Here is a 19,880-nt window from a genome sequence, read left to right as displayed (position 1 = left end):
GCGATGCTCTGCCCACCAGGGGGCGATGCTCTGCCCATCCTGGGCGTCGCCATGTTGCGACCAGAGCCACTCTAGCACCTGGGGCAGAGGCCACAGAGCCATCCCCAGCGCCCGGGCCATCTTTGCTCCAATGGAGCCTTGGCTGCGGGAGGGGAAGAGAGAGACAGAGAGGAAAGCGCGGCAGAGGGGTGGAGAAGCAAATGGGCACTTCTCCTGTGTGCCCTGGCCGGGAATCGAACCCGGGTCCTCCGCACGCTAGGCCGACGCTCTACCGCTGAGCCAACCGGCCAGGGCCCATATATATATATTTTTAAAAAACACTGAACGGTGGAGTTTAATTAGGTTAACTGAATCAGATGGGAGTTATAGCTCAATAAAGTTGTTAAGACTTCATGTGGTGCTGAGAAGGCAGAGAGGACGACAAGCAGACCCACTCTCAGGGCAGCTGGTGTGGACAGCTGCAACATGTGCCACAAAGCTGGATACCAGTGCGTATCTGTGCTGGGGTGCTCCCTTTCATAGGAAAGGCCCCTGAGCAGAGGAGTTAAGGGGAGCTGTCAAGGACCTATAAATCAGTAGGGTGATCCATGGTGCCAGTTTGCATGAGACTGAGGGGTTTCCTGGATATGGGATTTTCCAGGGTAAAAACCAGAATGTCTGGGGCAAATCCAGACAAGGTAAGACTAAAGAGCCTGTCTGAGACCTCTGCCTCACACCCTCCCAGGCCTGGATGTCCCACCTCACTCCAGCAGCTCCCAGACACGTCATCCCACAGAGCAGGATATGGGTTCCTGGCCCCATTTCACAGATAAGAAAACTGACCTTGCCTGGCCTGTGGTGGCACAGTGGATAAAGCATCAACCTGGAATGCTGAGGTCACAGGTTCAAAACCCTGATCTTGCCTGGTCAAGGCACATGTGACAAGCAATCAATGAACAACTAAAGTGAAGCAAATATGAGTTGATGCTTCTTGCTCCCACCCTCCTGTCTCCTCTCTCTATAAAATCTTAAACATAAATAAAAAATAATTAAAAAAAAAAAAAGGAAAACTGCCCTCTCTTGCCCTGTGAAAATACAGAACAGAACAGAACAGGTCTGCTGGGGGCAATTCCAAGAGGGGGAGAGGGTACATGGTGAACAGAGCAGAGACAAACCAAGCTTCTCCCTCTTGCACCCTGGCCACTCCCCACTCCCTCCATCCCCCTCCCCACAGAGGTGGTCACCTTGGGCCACTTCCTCCATTTCTGTCCTCTAGGAACTGCCTTCTGGAATAAGCTCTGAACTCACAAAAAGCTGCTGGCCCCACTCGCCAAAGATAGTGGGGTACCTGGTTTCACATGCCTGTCTCTGCCAGGCTGGCCTACTGAGGCCCTTTCTCTCTCTCACACCCTCCTCTCCCTGGACAGCAGGGGTCTCAGTCTGCAGCAGCACAAAGGGAAACCAGGTTAGAGCTCAGGCAAAAGGGATAACCAGCAATTCTGATACAGGATTTATCCCTTTGAGTAGTGAGGTTTTTTTCAGGCTCGCTGACCCCTGGAAATGAGTGTTGTTGTTTTTTCAAAAAATGAAATTAGTTACAGTTACAGTTGTATTAACTTAAAATGTTTGATAACCAATTTATGGAAACAAGAAGAACATACAATTGCCTTTTATTAATGTTGCCTTACACATTTTTAAAATAAAAATTTTTGTATAGCCTGACCAGGCAGTGGCACAATGGATAGAGCGTTGAACTGGGATGCTGAGGACCCAGGTTCGAGACCCAGAGGTTGCCAATTTGAGCGCGGGCTCATCTGGCTTGAGCAAAATAAAAAATGCTCACCAGCTTAGACCCAAGGTCACTGGCTCGAGCAAGGGGTTACTCGGTCTGCTGAAGGCCCGCGGTCAAGGCACATATGAGAAAGCAATCAATGAACAACTAAGGTGTCGCAACAAAAAACTGATGATTGATGCTTCTCATCTCTCTCCATCCCTTTCTGTCTGCCCTATCTATCCCTCTCTCTGACTCTCTCTCTGTCCCTGTAAAGAAAAAAATTTTTTTTTGTACAATCGTACTCTGGATGGTCAGGAGGCACGAGGACATACATGAATGTTCATACTACTCAAAGGGTTAAGGTTTGTTTTTTCTTAAAGTAAATAATTTTTTTAAAGATTGTATTTACTGATTTTACCAAGGGTGGGGAGGAAGAAGTGTAAACTCATAGTTGCTTCACTTTAGTCGTTCATTGCTTGCTCGTTGCCTGTCGTACGTATATGCCTTGACCCAGCAAGCTCAGTGTTTTGAACCAGCAACCTCCGTGTTCCAGATTGATGTTTTACCCACTGCACCACCACAGATTAGGCCAGGATTTAAATTTTTGATATTTTGTTCACTATGGATTTCTCTTGCATTAGTTCCAATTTTAAAAAACATTTCATTAAAATATTACTCATCCCACTGCCAAAGCCAGACCATGAGAAAAACACCAGACGACCCCAATAAAGGGGCATCTACCAAACTCTTGACTCATCCTCCTCACACAGCTGCCCAGAGCATGAAAATTGAGGAATGTGTCTGAAACATCATAGCCCAGAGAGGTCCTAGATGTGACACCTGTCACATGGAATCCTGGATGGTGTCCTGGGACCTCAGGAAAAAACTAAGAAGTTATGAACAAAGTGTGGGTGTTAGTTAACAATGATGAATTGATATTAGTAGGCAGAGTCTGAGAAACACTAATGTAAGATGTTAGTAGCAAAAACTGGGTTGGGGTACATGGGAACTCTGTACTACCTTTGTCATTTTTCTGTAAATCTAAAACTGACCTAAGATAAGGTTAAGTAATTAAAAATATATCATTCATCTCTATGACTGAAACTTTAGCACCCCCTTTAGATTCCATGCCCAAGGTGAGTACCCCACTTACAACCCTGCTCCAGGCTCCTGGGCCATCCCAGCATCTTATTTAAAAGTCTTCTCTGACCTGACCAGTTGGTGGCACAGTGGATAGAGCACTGACCTGGGACACTGAGGACCCAAGTGTGAAACTCCAAAGCTGCCAGCTTCTGAGCTGGCTTATGTAGATGGAGCACAGGCTCACCAGCTTGAGAGCAAGGTCACTGACTTGAAGCCCAAGGTTACTGGCTTGAGCAAAGGGTCACTGGCTCAGTTGGAGTCCCTGCTCAAGGCACATACAAGAAAGCCATTGGCCTGACCTGTGGTGGTGCAGTGCATAAAGCGTCGACCTGAAACACTGAGGCTGTCAGTTTGAAACCCTGGGCTGCTCCTCCCTCCTTCTCTCTCTTTCTCTCCTCTCTCTAAAAACGAATAAATAAAATCTAAAAAAAGAGAGAAAGCAATCAATGAACAGCTAAAGTGCCGCAACTACAAGCTGATGCTTTTCCTCTCTCTCCTTTCCTGTCTCTCTTGCTAAAAGTAAATAAATAAGTAAAACGAAGCACTCTGTTCTCATGGTGTTTCTGGGCTACGCGTGTCTTTTCTTTTTTTGTGTGTGGCAGAGACAGAGAGAGTCAGAGAGAGGGACAGACAAACAGGAAAGGAGATGAGAAATATCAATTCTTCATTGCAGCTCCTTAGTTGTTCATTGATTGCTTTCTCATATGTGCCTTGACTGTGGGGCTACAGCAGACCAAGTAACCCCTTGCTCAATCAAGTCAGCGACCTTGGGCTCAAGCTGGTGAGCCTTGCTCAAACCAGATGAGCCCGTGCTCAAGCTGGCGACCTCAGGGTCTCGGACCTGGGTCCTCCACATCCCAGTCCGACGCTCTATCCACTGCACCACCACTTGGTCAGGCAGCTATGTGTGTCTTTTTTTTTTTTTTTTTTTTAAGATTTTATTTATTCAATTTTCAGAGAGGAGAGGGAGAGAGAGAGAGAGAGAGAGAGAGAGAGGGGAAGAACAGGAAGCATCAACTTCCCATATACACCTTGACCAGGCAAGCCCAGGGTTTCGAACCGGCGACCTCAGTGTTCCAGATCGAGGCTTTATCTCACTGCGCCACCACAGGTCAGGCCAGCTATGTGTGTCTTAAGGCATCTCTAGCTAGGTCTGCAAACTCAGACCCATCGGCTAAAACCCCAGCCCTCTGCCTGTTTTTGTCCAGCCTGCAAGTAAAAGTGCAAGACTGTTTTTACATTTTTAAATGGCTGGGGGGAAAAAAGAAAAAGATACTCTGTGGCAGGCAATTACATGTATAAAGCTTTACCAGGGCTGAGCCTGGCCCATGCCTCCATCTCCCTGTGGCAGCTTTCCCTGTATCGGCTCAGTTCAGTAGTTGTGACTGAGATGGTCTGGCCAAGGGCTGAAATGCGTTTTCAGAAAACATCTGCTGACCCTGATCTATGGAACTGGGACAATTTAGAAAATTCTTGTCTAGAGAAAGACAAACAGACAGCCAACTTCCCAAACACTCTTTCAGAGCACTAACAGGTGCTCTCCCAGCAGGCCCTTGCTTCCCTGCACCTGTGACCAGCACTGTGGTTAGTGCAGAAAACTGGAGTGCCACAAGAGGAGAGGAACAACTTGGGCCATTTTCCTTTTATGACTTACACAAGTGCCAAATGTGAGGAATCTCAACAAATGTGTGAGCACATGTTGGCTGTAGTGTGGTGGGGTGGTTGTGTGTGTGTGTGTACGTACAGATAACCTGAGGTGGCCTCTTCCTGTTGCCTGTGTCCCTGAAGGGACAAAATCACAGCTCTACAGTTAAAATCCAAACATGGGTTCTTGAGCGTGGATACAGCCCCTACTCCCTGGGTCCACTTGGAGAGTACTACCACTCTCCCAGTAGCAACAGGACACCTAGGCAGGTAAGGGAAAAGAAACTGAAGCCGAGAGGAACTTCACACCAGGCCTGGGAGGATCCCGGAAGAGCCACCCCTCCTTGGCCCACAACAATCCACTCCCAGCACCCGTGATCTTTCCCAAACAGAAATCTGGCCGGCCCGAGCCCCCACCTTCCAGAACCCCTCCTAGTGATATCTACAGTGGCTATTCACCCCGTATTGCCTGCCTGGCCAAGAAGAACCAACTGATGTTCAATGGGTAAGACTTGGAATGCACATGTGGACAAGTTTGTGTATCAGCAAGTATGAAGGAAGAGTGTGTGTAGACTAGACAAAGGGGCAAGACGGGCACCAGTGGGGGGGGGTGAAGCTTAAGTTTTACCTTGGGCACCTGAATTGTGTGGGTTTTAGTACAAGTGTGTGGTATACTAACATTTTAAATGGCATCTTCAAGAACTTATTATGTGGCTTCTCAGCCTTGACACTACTGGCATTTGGGACCATCATGGGTACCGTGAGGTGTGGAGCAGCATCCCTGGCCCTACCAACTCGATGCCAGGACCACCCCAAGTCTTAACAACCAGAAATGTCCCCAGACATTGACGTGTCCCCTGGACACCCCAGTGAGATTATGCCGTACAGGTAATCTGCACACTCCTCAGCAAAACACATCCACGTCTCTCCTAGTACAGCCACCTTCGCAGCCCTCATTCATCGCCCACTTCCCACTAGCCTGAGCTAAGGCTGCCGACTGCCTCATCCTGTCCCCTTACAACCTGAGGCCTGGATTCCCCATCATACCCCAAGGCCATCTGCAGGTCACTTCCTCCTCAGAGCCCACTGACCACCCCGCACCCACTGTTCCAGATCCCCTCTCCAGTAGGTGTATCAATCTCCACTGACCAGCATTTATCACCTCACCCCTAAGCAGCACCAGGAGAACAAGGTGGTTGAAACTCCTTAGCTCTCACTGTGAACACACTTGTCATCACCTACAGACACTCCCTTCATAGGCCAGGCTTAACCTTCACAGAACCCCCTGCTCCCAGGTGTTAGTTTGCATTCCAGCAAGGCTTAGCAGCTTAGCAACAGCCACACCCAAATAGAGAGGGGTCAATGCCACGCCCTTCAATGAGCCCACTAGGTTCAGCACCCCCCAAAAGTCAGTACAAGTCTCACCCAATTTAGCAGATGTGACAACTTGGGGGAGGAGGGACAGAGAGAAGAAACCAGCTCAAACATGGGGCACTGAACAGCCCAGCAGAAGAAAACAGCTGGCAACCTAACTTTTGCACTGCTAAGGCAGGTAGCCACTATCTGGGTAGACAATTCTAACCCCACTGAACAGATAATAAAATTGAGGCTCCAACAGGCTGATTGATCTGCCGAAGGTCACACAGATTAAAAGTAGAGTTTGGACGCCAGGTATGAATCCAATCCCAAGCAATTTAGAAAAACATCACCAACCATCAGATGATCTTCCCCCACCAACACCCAACCTCCACCTTCTGAGCAGGTCCCAGGACCCAAAAAGTGTTTCCTCTGGCCACTTGTCCTGTATTCTATTGATTTTATTTTACAAAACAAATATTAACTCATCACAGCCTCACTAACAAGCCCAAAAGATGAGATTATTTCCACTTTACAGAAAAGGCAGTGAGACCCAAGGTCACACAGAGGGCAAGTGGCTCCCAGAATTGACCCCGGCCCCAGCTGTTCTCCTCCGATAAGTCCATCATTTGGCCCATTCTCCAGATAGCGAAGGCACGACTCAGCTGATGTGGCTCTTGCACCAGGCCCACAGGGATAAGCACGTGGTAGACACACCCCCTTATTTGGAGGACCCACCCTTGGGTTGGGCAGGGCCGGTAGGAGGGAGAAAAGAGTGGGCAGCCACAGTCCTCAGCCTGGATGAGATCTCACGGAGACACCTCCCCCCCCCCCCGCAGGCACCCGGCCCCTACATCCCCTTAGGAGACGGGGCTTACGGAGCCCCAGATCCAACCTGGATCCCATAACTTCCCAATGGTTCCCCAATACCTCACGACTTCTCCTCACATCCCCTCATGGGACAGGGCTTACCAGGCTCCCACTCAAGAGTCAACGGAGCCTGAAAGCGTCGACCTGGAAATGCTGAGGTCCCCGGTTCGAAACCCTGGGCTTGCCTGGTGAAGGCACATATGGGAGTTGATGCTTCCAGCTCCTCCCCCCTTCTCTCTCTCTCTCTGTCTCTCCCTCTCCTCTCTAAAATGAATAAATTAAAAAACAAAACCTGGAATTAAAAAAAAATGTTTAATAAAAAAAAAGTGTCAACGGAGTGCGGGGCCAATTGAAAGTCTCCTTAATTTCCTGCCTGACACTCGAGGCACCAGACCGTTCCCCTAGGATCCCACCCCAGGCCCGGGTAGGAGATGGCGCCTACTGCCCAATCCCCACCCAGCCCCCAAATTCCCAGGACTCATCACGGGACCCCTGCAAAGTTCGAGGGAGAACTGACCACGTGAGTCGCCCAGGAACGCCCCCGCGTGAAACTCTCCGCCACTTCTCAGGGCTCCTCAGTGACCAAAGAACTCCCAAATATTCTTCCAGGACGTCACGATAGCCAAACGCATCCGGGGAGACGCTCCACAACCCCCTTAGGGGCGGGGCTCTCGCCTAGCTCACACTCCCTCACTCAAGGGACCCCAAAATCCTCGAACACCTCGGTGGGCGGGGCCTACACCTGTCGCACAGTGGGACCTCCAGGGGAGCCCTCAGAGCATGGGTCTGCCTAAGACTGCACCGCTAAGGGATACCCGAAACCCCCTAGAGATCTCCCGGTGGGCGGGGCCTGCCCTGGCGCATAAACCTCTCTCAGGGCCCCCCAAACCTTCTGGGGACCCATCAGTGGACACCCCCAATGGAGACCGGGGCCCGTGCCCACCTCGCGCGTGGTCACCTCCTCCCGCTCGGAGATCTTAAGCAGAAGTCGGTCGTTCTCCAGCTCTAGCGCGCGGACGCGGTCGATGTAGTGCGCCAGGCGGTCATTGAGCTCGCGCAGCTCCTCCTTCTCCTGCAGCCTCGATAGACGCGTAGGCGACAGTGGCGTGGCGGGACCGCCCGCGCGGCCGGCCAGTGGCGTGGCCATGGTGATAGTAGTGGCGGTGGTAGTGGCGGTGGTGGCAGTGGCGACAGCTCAGGACTCGCGCGGCTCCCGACGGCGGCCGCGGATCGGCGGGCTCATTCAATCCGCGCCGCCGACCAAGATGGCGCCAGCCGCCCGCCGCCCGCTGCCGCCGGCGCGAGGCAACGTGGGATTTGCAGTCCACCTGAACGCTTTGTGAGGCATGCTGGGAGCTGTAGTTGCGGCAAGGAGTAGGAGGGGGAACTTCTGCTCAGTTTCCCGCTGTTTATCAGCTGTTTGTTCAACAGCTAGCGGGAGGCGATGGGTCCAGAGCCAAACCGGTTGGGCTTCAAAATCCCACCTCCGCCACGGTGTAACACTGGGTTTCTTTCTTTTTTTTCACCACTTGTATCACCTACCTATCTCTTTGAAGTCTTTTTAAAATTAAAATGATGAAGAACCCTTAAAAAATGCTGTGATTTCACTGCATGGCAGTCAGCGCCCCTACCCCTCTCATTATTCAGTGTATTATGTTAATTTAATATGTATGAACATTTAAAACAATAAACTGTATACAATAGAAAAATGTTGTGATCTCACTTATACCTAGAATCTAAAGAAATAATTAAAAACCCAAGCTCATAATACTGAGAACAGATGGGGGTGGGCGCGAAATTGCTGAAGGGGGTCAAAAGGTACAAATAAGTCATGGGGATGTGATGTGCAGCACGTGGACTATAATTAACAATACCTTATATTTGAAAGTTGCTATAAGAGATTTTTAAAATCCATTTCAGTGAGAGGAAGGCAGGGAGAGAAAGACAAACATCGAGCTGTTCCTGTATGTGTCCTGACCAGGGATCGAAGCAGGAACCTCTGCACTTCCAGATGATGCTCCAACTAACCTAGCCACTTGGCCAGGGCAAGAGATCTTTCAAGTTCTCATTAAAAGCGCAAAAATATCGCAACTATGTATGGATATTAACTAGACTTATGGTGGTGATCATTTCCCACTAGATACAAATATTGAATCATTAGGTTGTACACCTGAGACTAATGTTATGCCATTATATTCAGTTAAAAAACACACTTGGGCCTGACCAGGCAGTGGAACCGTGGATAGAGTGTCAGTTGGACTGGGATGTGGAGGACCTAGGTTTGAAACCCCGAGGTCGCAAGTTTGAGCACGGGCTCATCTGGTTTGAGCAAGTCTCACCAGCTTGAGCCCAAGGTTGCTGGCTTGAGCAAGGGGTCACTCGGTCTGCTGTAGCCCCCCGGGTCAAGGCACATATGAGAAAGCAGTCAAAGAACAACTAAGGTGCCCCAACGAAGAACTGATGCTTCTTCATCTCTCTCCCTTCCTGTCTGTCTGTCCCTATCTGTCCCTCTCTCTGACTCTCTCTGTCTCTGTCACAAAAAAACAACAACAAAAAACCACACTTGCCTGACCAGGTGGTGGCACAGTGGATAGAGCGTCGGAGTGGGATGTGGAAGGACCCAGGTTCGAGACCCCAAGGTTGCCAGCTTGAAGCCGGGCTCATCTGGCTTAAGCAAAAAGCTCACCAGCTTGGACCCAAGGTCACTGGCTCGAGCAAGGGGTTACTCGGTCTGCTGAAGGCCTGTGGTCATGGGACATGTGAGAGAGCAATCAATGAACAACTAAGGTGTCGCAACGAAAAACTGATGATTGATGCTTCTCATCTCTTTCCCTTCCTGTCTGTCTGTCCCTGTCTATCCCTCTATCTGACTCTCTCTCTGTCCCTGTAAAAAATAAATTAATTAATTTTTAAAAAAACCAAAACACCACACTTGGTGCTGGCCGGATGGCTTAGTGGCAGAGCGTCGGCCAGGTATGTGGAAGTCCCGGTTCGATTCCCACACAAGAAGCAACCATCTGCTTCTCCACCCCCCCCCCTGTCCTTTCTTCCTCTCCCACAGCCAAGGCTCAAACAGTTTGAGCAAGTTGGTCCTGGGTGCTGAGGATGGCTCCATGGCCTTGCCTTAGGTGCTAAAATAGCTCAGTTGCCAGAACAATGGCCTCAAATGGGCAGAGCATCTCCCCATAGGGGGCTTGCCCAGTGGATCCCACTCAGGGCGCATGCAGGAGTCAGTTTCTGTCTCCCAGCCACTCACATAATAATAATAATAATAATAATAATACGTGCAGTGAAAGAAACCAGACACAAAGGCCACATACTACACTGCTTACAGAAATTGGAGGATATTTTTAAATGAATATGAAGCGATAGATTAAAAAAAAAAGCATTTGATTTCTTTGTATTAAACAAGAACATCAGAAAAGCAAACAAGTCAAAGAAAGTTGTTCGATTATGCAAATGAGATGCAAAACCAACTTTTATTTCATTAGTGAAAATGTACTATACAAAAGGCTGAAAGTACTGGAGTATCTGCATGTTCTCTGATCCCCTAATGTTTGTGAGCAGTACATATGATTCCACTTATATAAAATGTCCAGAAGAGGCAAATGGATAAAATAGGGTCTGGGCATTGTGGACATTTGGGCCCTGTCACTGGCTGTGGTGGAGGGCCATGGTGCTGCTTGTAGGATGTGAAACAGCTTCTCTGCTCTTCACCCACCACTACTTGATGCCAATAACACCACCACTGCCTCCAGTCGGGACAACCAAAAATGCCTCCAGACACTGCCTCATGTCACCTGGGGGGGGGGGCAAATTGCCCCCAGTTGAAAACCACTTCCTCTTTGTTGCCCTGGAACTTGCTAGGTGTTCCTTCTGCTAGAACTCCTCCTCCCCACATATCACACCTGGTTCACTTGGCTCAGCCTCCCTCAGGGACACCGGAAGCAAAAGACCTGGCCTTAGAACCCAGACAGGCAGGAGTGAGTCCCTGGATAGACTGTGACTACTGTCTTCTCTTCTGGAAAGTTACCTTGTGCCTGTGGACCAACTGTTTTTCTCTCCTCATAAAAACAGAAAATATTTAAGACAGTTGATATTTAAATCAAAATATTAGTAAATGATACTACAGAAGGCAAGGCCAAAAGGGAGAATATGGTTGAAGTTGGGGTGGCATAGGGTCACTTTTCCTACCTTCCATTAGCCAGACTTAACTGCACATCCCTCTCCATCAAAGCTCTAGCTGACCACCATCCTGGGGCCACTGTACCCACCTGATACCCACTGGTCTGACATTCAAGGCTCTGCAGGGTCCCACCCCCCACCACTCTGGCCCCTCTTGGCACTTGTCCCCATCCTGGCTGCACAGCAGGCCTGTCTTTCCCTCCGTCAAATGAAGTCTGCCCCCCTACTCCAGATCTCTCAGCGCTGGGCTGGAGCACCTCGCCCCTGCGAGACCCCCAGGGGCTGGACTCCAAGTCCCAGAAAGCCCCGCGCTTCCCATGGGTGGGGCCCAGGTTTCCCCTCCTCGTGCGCTGTTTGGGAGGCGTTGGCAATTTTCAAATTTTGGCGCTGAGCGGGCGGGGCGGTGACAGCTGCGGCCGTGCCCCCCAAGCTTTTCCACGGGAACCCAAGGTCTGAGGCTCCTGCCCAGCTGGCCCGTATACTCCATGGGCTCCCCAACACGCAGCGGGGCCTTGGGGCCTATTTCCAGGAAGAGAAACTGCGGCAAACAGGGATTTATTTATTTATTTATTTATTTATTTATTTATTTTTTGGAAACCTGTCCAGGGACCCCAGCAGGGGCGTGGCAGGGTCGGGATTGTAACCTGGAACCCTCTGACTTCAGGGCGCTAGATTAATGACTGACTGCTGTCTGCTTTGAGGGTAGCGGGTGCGGGCGGTGGGCGAAAAGTCTGACCCCAGGTCGGTCCAGCACCGCCAGCTCTGTCCGCATCCTTCCCCGCCTCCCGAGGCCATAACCTGCGCGGCGGTCCTCACCCACCCACCCACCCCGCCTTCTGATCCATGCCGGAGTCAGGCGCCAGCTTTTTCAAAATCTTTGTGCAACGGCTGCCGCTGGCTCCGGGCCCAGATCGCGAGCCTGGATCCTGAATTTTGGAGCCTAGATTGGAGGTTGAGGGGGGAGGGAAGGACTAATTGCAAAGCTTTAGTCTGGGGATCCCGAGGTCCGGAGCCTGAGCGTGAGGGGTTCCGGGATTCCAGAGTCTGGATCTGGGCTCTCCCCCCACTCCACAGCCTGAGGAGGGAGGGTTTTGGAACCCAGATTCCAGATCCAGAAGGCTAAGCCTGGAATCTAGGAATTGAATTCGGGAACCTGGGGCTGGAAACCTGTAATTCCAACTGAAAATTTGGAGGCGGGTAGTGCTGGAATTTATGGCAACAGCTATTTGTTAAGTGGCTAAACGGAATAATGAAATCAATAAATATTGATTGATCATCTCCTGTGCCCTGGCACAGGGACTGCATCAGAGTCCAAAACAAAGATCCTGTTCTTGGGGCGCTGACATGAGATGAAACAAGTACGTGTAACAAATATGTACATTTGGAAGATATTAAGTGTGGAAGAAGAAAGCAAGCCGGGTAAGGGAGCTTGGGAGCATGTGGGGGAGGGAGCTGCATTTTTAAATGGGGTGGGCCTCTTGAAGAAGGTGATTTGTAGAGCAAGGACTTAGTTATTTTTATCTATTTATTAATTTTTAGAGGAGAGAAAGATTGAGAGAGAGAGAGAGAGAGAGGAACAGGAAGCTTCAACTCCCATATGTGCCTTGACCAGGCAAGCCCAGGGTTTTGAACTGGCAACCTCAGTGTTTCCAGGTCGATGCTTTATCCACTGTGCCACCACAGGTCAGGCTAGAGCAAGGACTTAAGAGAGAAGGAAGGGATGAACCAGGTGAATATGTGATGGGAAACCCTTTCAGGGAGGGACCAGACAGTGCAAAGTCAGGTTCTAGGCATGGTGGACATGGCAATGAATGAGAGCTTTTCATGATAGTAAAGAAACAGATACCTGACCTGTGGTGGCGCAGTGGATAAAGCATTGACCTGGAACACTGAGGTCACCAGTTCAAAACCCTGGGCTTGTCTGGTCAAGACACATATGGGAGTTGATGCTTCCTGCTCCTCCCCACTTTCTCTCTCTCTCTCTCATTCTAACTCTCTCTCCTCTCTAAAAATGAATAAAGAAAGAAAGAAAGAAAGAAAGAAAGAAAGAAAGAAAGAAAAAGAAACAGATACCAAAGAACAAAAATATGTATAATATGTAATATATAACATTGGCGTATCAGTTTTGTATTGCTCTGCAATAAATAGCTCCAGCTCTGGCTGGAGAGCTTGGTTGGTTAGAGCACCCTTGGGAGGCACAGAGGTTGCGGGTTCAATCCAGGTCAGGACACATACAGGAACAGATCGATGTTCCTGCCTCTCTCTCTCTCTCTCTCTCTCTCTCTCTCCCTTCCTCTTTCGCTAATATCAATAAATAAAAAAATTTTTTTTGCCTGACCAGGCGGTGGCGCAGTGGATAGAGCATCGGACTGGGATTCAGAGGACCCAGGTTCAAGACCCCGAGGTCACCAGCTTGAGCGCGGGTTCATCTGGTTTGAGCTAAAGCTCACCAGCTTGGACCCAAGGTCGCTGGTTTGAGCAAGGGGTTATTCAGTCTGCTGAAGGCCCGCAGTCAAGGCACATATGAGAAAGCAATCAATGAACAACTAAAGTGCCACAACGAAAAACTGATGATTGATGCTTCTCACCTCTCTCCGTTCCTGTCTGTCCCTATCTATCCCTCTCTCTGACTCTCTGTCTCTGTAAAAATAAATAAATAAATAAATAAATAATTTAAATACCTCCAAAATATAGTGTCTTTATTTTATTTATTTATTTATTTATTTATTTTTCATTTTTCGGAAGCTGGAAACAGGGAGGCAGTCAGACAGACTCCCGCATGCGCCCAACCGGGATCCACCCGGCATGCCCACCAGGGGGCGATGCTTTGCCCCTCTGGGGCGTCGTTCTGTTGCATCCAGAGCCATTCTAGCACCTGAGGCAGAGGCCACAGAGCCATCCCCAGTGCCCAGGCCATCTTTGCTCCAATGGAGCCTTGCTGCAGGAGGGGAAGAGAGAGACAGAGAGGAAGGAGAGGGGGAGGGGTGGAGAAGCAAATGGGCGCCTCTCCTGTGTGCCCTGGCCGGGAATCGAACCCGGGACTTCCGCACGCCAGGCCGACGCTCTACCACTGAGCCAACCGGCCAGGGAATGTAGTGTCTTTATTAAAGCAACTTATCTTAGTTTCCATGGGTCAGGAATCTGGGAATCACTTAGATAGGTTGTCTGCCAAGAGACTTCGCAAGACTGCAATCAAGGTATCAGCTGGGACAGGGTTATTGGAAGGGTTCGGGTCCCTGCTGGCTGCTGTCCAGGGGCTATCTCAGTTCCTCATCACATAAGAGAGGATCTGATGTGGGTTTTGAAACTCTCGCTGTTTGTTGTAATGGCAAACAACTGAAAACAACTAAAAAATTCATGAATTAGTACAGACTGATACCTTCGTGTAGAGTGAAAATGAATGCAACACCTATCCACAGGATAACCTCCCCAACATAAGATTGAGCAAAAAAGGCAAAGTGCAAAATAATACCTACAGTACCCTGCCACTTTTTTTTCTTTTACAGAGACAGAGAGTCAGAGAGAGGGATAGACAGGGACAGACAGGAATGGAGAGATGAGAAGCATCAATCATCAGTTTTTCATTGCGCATTGCGACATCTTAGTTGTTCATTGATTGCTTTCTCACATGTGCCTTGACCACGGACCTTCAGCAGACCGAGTAACCCCTTGCTCAAGCCAGTGACCTTGGGTCCAAGCTGGTGAGCTTTTGCTTAAACCAGATGAGACCGTGCTCAAGCTGGTGACCTCGGGGTCTCGAACCTCAGTCCTCGGCATTCCAGTCCGAAGCTCTATTCACTGCGCCACCACCTGGTCAGGCAGTACCCTGCCATTTATTTATTTATTTATTTATTTATTTATTTAATTTTGTATTTTTCCAAAATTGGAAATGGGGAGGCAATCAGACAGACTCCCGCATGCGCCCGGCCGGGATCCACTCGGCATGCCCACCAGGGGGCGATGCTCTGCCCATCTGGGGTGTTGCTCTGTTGCAACCAGAGCCATTCTAGCGCCTGAGGCAGAGGCCATGGAGCCGTCCTCAGCGCCCGGGCCAAGTTTGCTCCCATGAAGCTTTGGCTGCAGGAGGGGAAGAGAGAGACAGAGGAAGGAGAGGGGGAGGGGTGGCGGAGCAGATGGGCGCTTCTCCTGTGTGCCCTGGCCGGAAATCAAACCCGGGACTCCTGCACGCCAGGTCGACGCTCTACCACTGAGCCAACCAGCCAGGGCCCCCTGCCATTTTTATAAAATTCAAAACCCTGCCAAACTAACTATGTTTTTTCAGGGTGCTCCAAATGTGATATAATTGAAAGGAAAGTAGAGACATGGTTAACCCAGAAATCAGCATGGCGGTTCAGTCCAGAGGGGAGAGCAGGTGGCATGTAGCAATAAGTACACATACAGTCGGGCTTTAACATGGTGGCCACATCCTATTTTGTAAACGCAGGGATTGTGAATATCTCCATAAACTGGATATGTATCATAGAGGCTCTTTTTGTGTTGGGTGTTCCTATTTCAAAAATGAAGGAGCCTGACCAGGTGGTGGCGCAGTGGATAGAGCATCGGACTGGGATGCGGAAGGACCCAGGTTCGAGACCCCGAGGTCGCCAGCTTGAGTGCGGGCTCATCTGGCATGAGCAAAGAGCTCACCAGCTTGGACCCAAGGTCGCTGGCTCCAGCAGGGGGTTACTTGGTCTGCTGAAGGCCCACGGTCAAGGCACATGTGAGAAAGCAATCAATGAACAACTAAGAAGTCGCAACGCGCAAAGAGAAACTGATGATTGATGCTTCTCATCTCTCTCCATTCCTGTCTGTCTGTCCCTGTCTATCTCTGCCTCTGTAAAAAAAAAAAAAAAAAAAATGAAGGAAAGTAAAACAACCTTATTCAGACCTCTATGTAGAACAACATGGTCCCAACAGAAATAAAATATCATGCCTGACCTGTGGTAACACCCTGAATAGAGTGTCAACCTGGAATGCTGAGGTCACCGGTTAGAAACTTGGGGCTTGCCTGATCAAGGCACAAACAAATGTTTCTTGCTCCCTCTCTCTCCAACCCCTGAAATCAATAAATTTTAAAAATGTTAAAAAAAGAAAAAACAGAAATAGCCCAGTGGTCGGGAACCGTTTTGGCTGAGAGAGCCATGAATGCCACATATTTTAAAATGTAATTCTGTGAGAGCCATACAATGACCTGGGTAAGTTAGGCATTATCCAATAAAAATTTGGTGTTGGGCCTGACCTGTGGTGGCGCAGTGGATAAAGCGTCGACCTGGAAATGCTGAGGTCGCTGGTTCGAAACCCTGGGCTTGCCTGGTCAAGGCACGTATGGGAGTTGATGCTTTCAGCTCCTCCCCCTTCTCTCTCTCTCTATCTCTCTCTATTCTCTCTCCCTCTCTGTCTCTCTCTCTCCCTCTCTCTCTCTCCTCTCTAAAAATGAATAAAATTAAAAAAATTTTGGTGTTGGCCCAGAGGACAGCTGTGATTGGCTCCAGCCATCTGCAACCATGAACATGAGCGATAGGAAATGAATGGATTGTAATACATGAAAATGTTTTATATATATATATATATATATATATATATATATATATATATATATATATATTTTTTTTTTTTTTTTTTTTTTTTTTTTTTTTTTGTATTTTTCTGAAGCTGGAAACGGGGAGAGGCAGTCAGACAGACTCCCGCATGTGCCCCACCGGGATCCACCCGGCACACTCACCCGGGGCGACGCTCTGCCCACCAGGGGGCGATGCTCTGCCCCTCTGGGGCGTCGCTCTGTTGCCACCAGAGCCACTCTAGCGCCTGGGGCAGAGGCCAAGGAGCCATCCCCAGCACCCGGGGCCATCTTTGCTCCAATGGAGCCTTGGCTGCGGGAGGGGAAGAGAGAGACAGAGAGGAAGGAGAGGGGGGAGTGGAGAAGCAAATGGGCGCTTCTCCTATGTGCCCTGGGCGGAATCGAACCCGGGTCCCCCGCACACCAGGCCGACGCTCTACCGCTGAGCCAACCGGCCAGGGCCAATGTTTTATATTTTTAACGTTATTATTTTTTTATTAAAGATTTGTCTGCGAGCCAGATGCAGCCATCAAATGAGCTACATCTGCTCACAAACCATAGGTTCCCGACCCCTGAAATAGCCTGACCTGGCGATGGCGCAGTGGATAGAACGTCGGACTGGGATGCGGAGAACCCAAGTTGGAGACCCCGAGGTTGCCAGTTTGAGCGCAGGCTCATCTGGTTTGAGCAAAGAAAGCTCACCAGCTTGGACCCGAGGTCGCTGGCTTGAGCAAGGGGTTACTCAGTCTGCTGTAGCCCCACGGTCAAGGCACATATGAGAAAGCAATCAATGAACAACTAAGGTGTCGCAACAAAAAACTAATGATTGATGCTTCTCATCTCTCTCCGTTCCTGTCTGTCCCAATCTATCCCTCTCTCTGTCTCTGTTAAAAAAGAAAGAAAGAAAGAAAGAAAGAAAGAAAGAAAGAAAGAAAGAAAGAAAGAAAGAAAGAAAGAAAGAAAGAAAGAAACAGAATATCCCATCAAGAAAAAGAAACAATTAGGTGAACTTATAGAGGTGTTAACTAATGCTATGGTGGTAAATCATGTTGCTGTATATAAATGTATCAAATCAACACATCTTAAACTTACACAATGTTATATGTCAAGTATATCTCTTTTTATATATATAAAAAAAGAATAACCTGCCCTGACCAGGTAGCTCAGTTGGTTAGAGAGCCAATTGTTTAGCCAGTTGTTTAGAGTGTTGCCTGATATGCCAAGGTTGCGGGTTCGATCCCTGATCAGGGCACATAAAAGAACCAACCAATGAGCCTGACCTGTGGTGGCGCAGTGGATAAAGTGTCGACCTGGAAATGCTGAGGTCGCTGGTTCGAAACCCTGGGCTTGCCTGGTCAAGGCACATATGGGAGTTGATGCTTCCAGCTCCTCCCCCCTTCTCTCTCTCTGTCTCTCCTCTCTCTCCCTCTCTCTCTCCTCTCTAAAAATGAATAAATAAAAAAATTTTTTAAAAAAGAACCGACCAATGAATAAGTGGAACAACAAGTCAATGTTTCTGTCTATCTCTCTTTCCCCTTTCCTCTCTCTAAAAAAAATCAATAAAAATTTTTTTAATTAAAAAGTACAGATTGACCAGGTGGTGGCGCAGTGGATAGAGCGTCGGACTGGGATGCAAAGGACCCAGGTTCAAGATCCCGAGGTCCCCAGCTTGAGCGCGGGCTCATCTGGTTTGAGCAAAAGCTCACCAGCTTGAACTCAAGGTCACTGGCTCCAGCAAGGGGTTACTTGGTCTGCTGAAGGCCCACGGTCAAGGCACATATGAGAAAGCAATCAATGAACAACTAAGGTGTTGCAACGCGCAACAAAAAACTAATGATTGATGCTTCTCATCTCTCTGTTCCTGTCTGTCTGTCCCTGTCTATCCCTCTCTCTGACTCTTTCTCTGTCTCTGTAAAAAAAATTTTAAAAAGAGCTTTGGTACATATATACTATGGAATATGTATATTCTTACTCAGCCATAAGAAATGACGACATCGCCTGGCCTGTGGTGGCGCAGTGGATAAACCTTCAGCCTCGAATGCCAAGGTTGCCGGTTCGAAACCCCGGGCTTCCCTGGTCAAGGCACATACCGCAAGCAAGCAATGAACAACTAGCCTGAAACAACTATGAGTTGTTACTTCCCATTCCATGCTCCCCTTTCTCTCCTGTCTCTGTAAAATCAATAAAGTATTTTTTAAAAAAAAGAAAAAGAAATGACATCGGCCTGACCAGGCCGTGGCGCAGTGAATAGAGCGTTGGACTGGGATGTGGAAGGACCCAGGTTCGAGACCCCGAGGTCGCCAGCTTGAGCACGGGCTCATCAGGCTTGAGCAAAAGCTCACCAGCTTGGACCCAGGGTTGCTGGCTCCAGCAAGGGGTAACTCAGTCTGCTGAAGGCCCACAGTCAAGGCACATATGAGAAAGCAATCAATGAACAACTAAGAAGTCGCAACTCGCAACAAAAAACTAATGATTGATGCTTCTCATCTGTCTCTGTTCCTGTCTGTCTGTCCCTGTCTATCCCTCTAACTCTCTGTCTCTGTAAAAAAAATTAATAAATAAAAAATAAAAACTGTTAAAAAAAAAAAGAAAAAAGAAATGACATCGGATCATTTACAAGAACATGGATAGACCTTGATAACATTATACTGAGCGAAATAAGTAAATCAGAGAAAACTAAGAACTATAGGATTCCATACATAGGTGGGACATAAAAATGAGACTCAAAGACATGGACAAGAGTGAGGGGTAGGAGAGGGAGGGGTTTGGGGAGGGGAGGGGCACAAAGAAAACCAGTTAGAAGATGATGGAAGACAATTGGACTTTGGGTGATGGGAATGCAGCATAATCAAATGTCAAAATAACCTGGAGATGTTTTCTCTAAACATATGTACCTTGATTTATCAATGTCACCCCATTAAAATTAATAAAAAGAAAATATTTATAACAACTCCTTTATTATTATTATTATTATTATTTTAGATTTTGTTTATTTATTTTAGAGAGATGAGAGAGGGGGGAGGAGTGGAAAGCATTAACTCGTAGGTGCTTCTTGTATGTGCCTTGTCTGGGCAAGCGCGGGTGTTGAACTAGCGACCTCAGTGTTCCAGGTTGATGCTCTATCCACTGCGCCACCCCAATCCAGGCATGGCTGTACCATTTTTACATTTCTGCCAGCAGTGAGGGTTCTGGTGACTCCACATCCTCTTAACATTTATTATTATCTGTCTTTTTGTGTAACCGTCCTAGTGGGTGTGAAGTGGTATCTCATGAGTCCACTGGAGTGTTTGTTCCTGGGAAGGATAAAACATGTTTCATTCAGCAGTTTGTTATTTAATATATAATTTAAAAATACTTAGCTATGGTTTAGTG

At 48.5% G+C, this 19,880-nt stretch overlaps 1 protein-coding gene across 1 annotated transcript in view; it reads right to left on the bottom strand.

The window, feature by feature from the left end:
- Nucleotides 1-8,044, bottom strand: part of LMNB2 (lamin B2) — a 30,333-nt gene extending 22,289 nt beyond the window's left edge. The window contains exon 1 of the mRNA XM_066276806.1: nt 7,710-8,044. Within this exon, the coding sequence (XP_066132903.1) occupies nt 7,710-7,913 (204 nt within the window). The 5' untranslated portion in view covers nt 7,914-8,044. The remainder of the gene's footprint in view (nt 1-7,709) is intronic.
- Nucleotides 8,045-19,880: the final 11,836 nt, after the last annotated feature.

This window comes from Saccopteryx bilineata, chromosome 1, assembly GCF_036850765.1.
Source record: "Saccopteryx bilineata isolate mSacBil1 chromosome 1, mSacBil1_pri_phased_curated, whole genome shotgun sequence".
Taxonomy (NCBI): Eukaryota; Metazoa; Chordata; class Mammalia; order Chiroptera; family Emballonuridae; genus Saccopteryx; species Saccopteryx bilineata.
The sequence above is the reverse complement of the archived record's forward strand: the minus strand, read 5'-3'. Positions and strand labels throughout refer to the sequence as shown.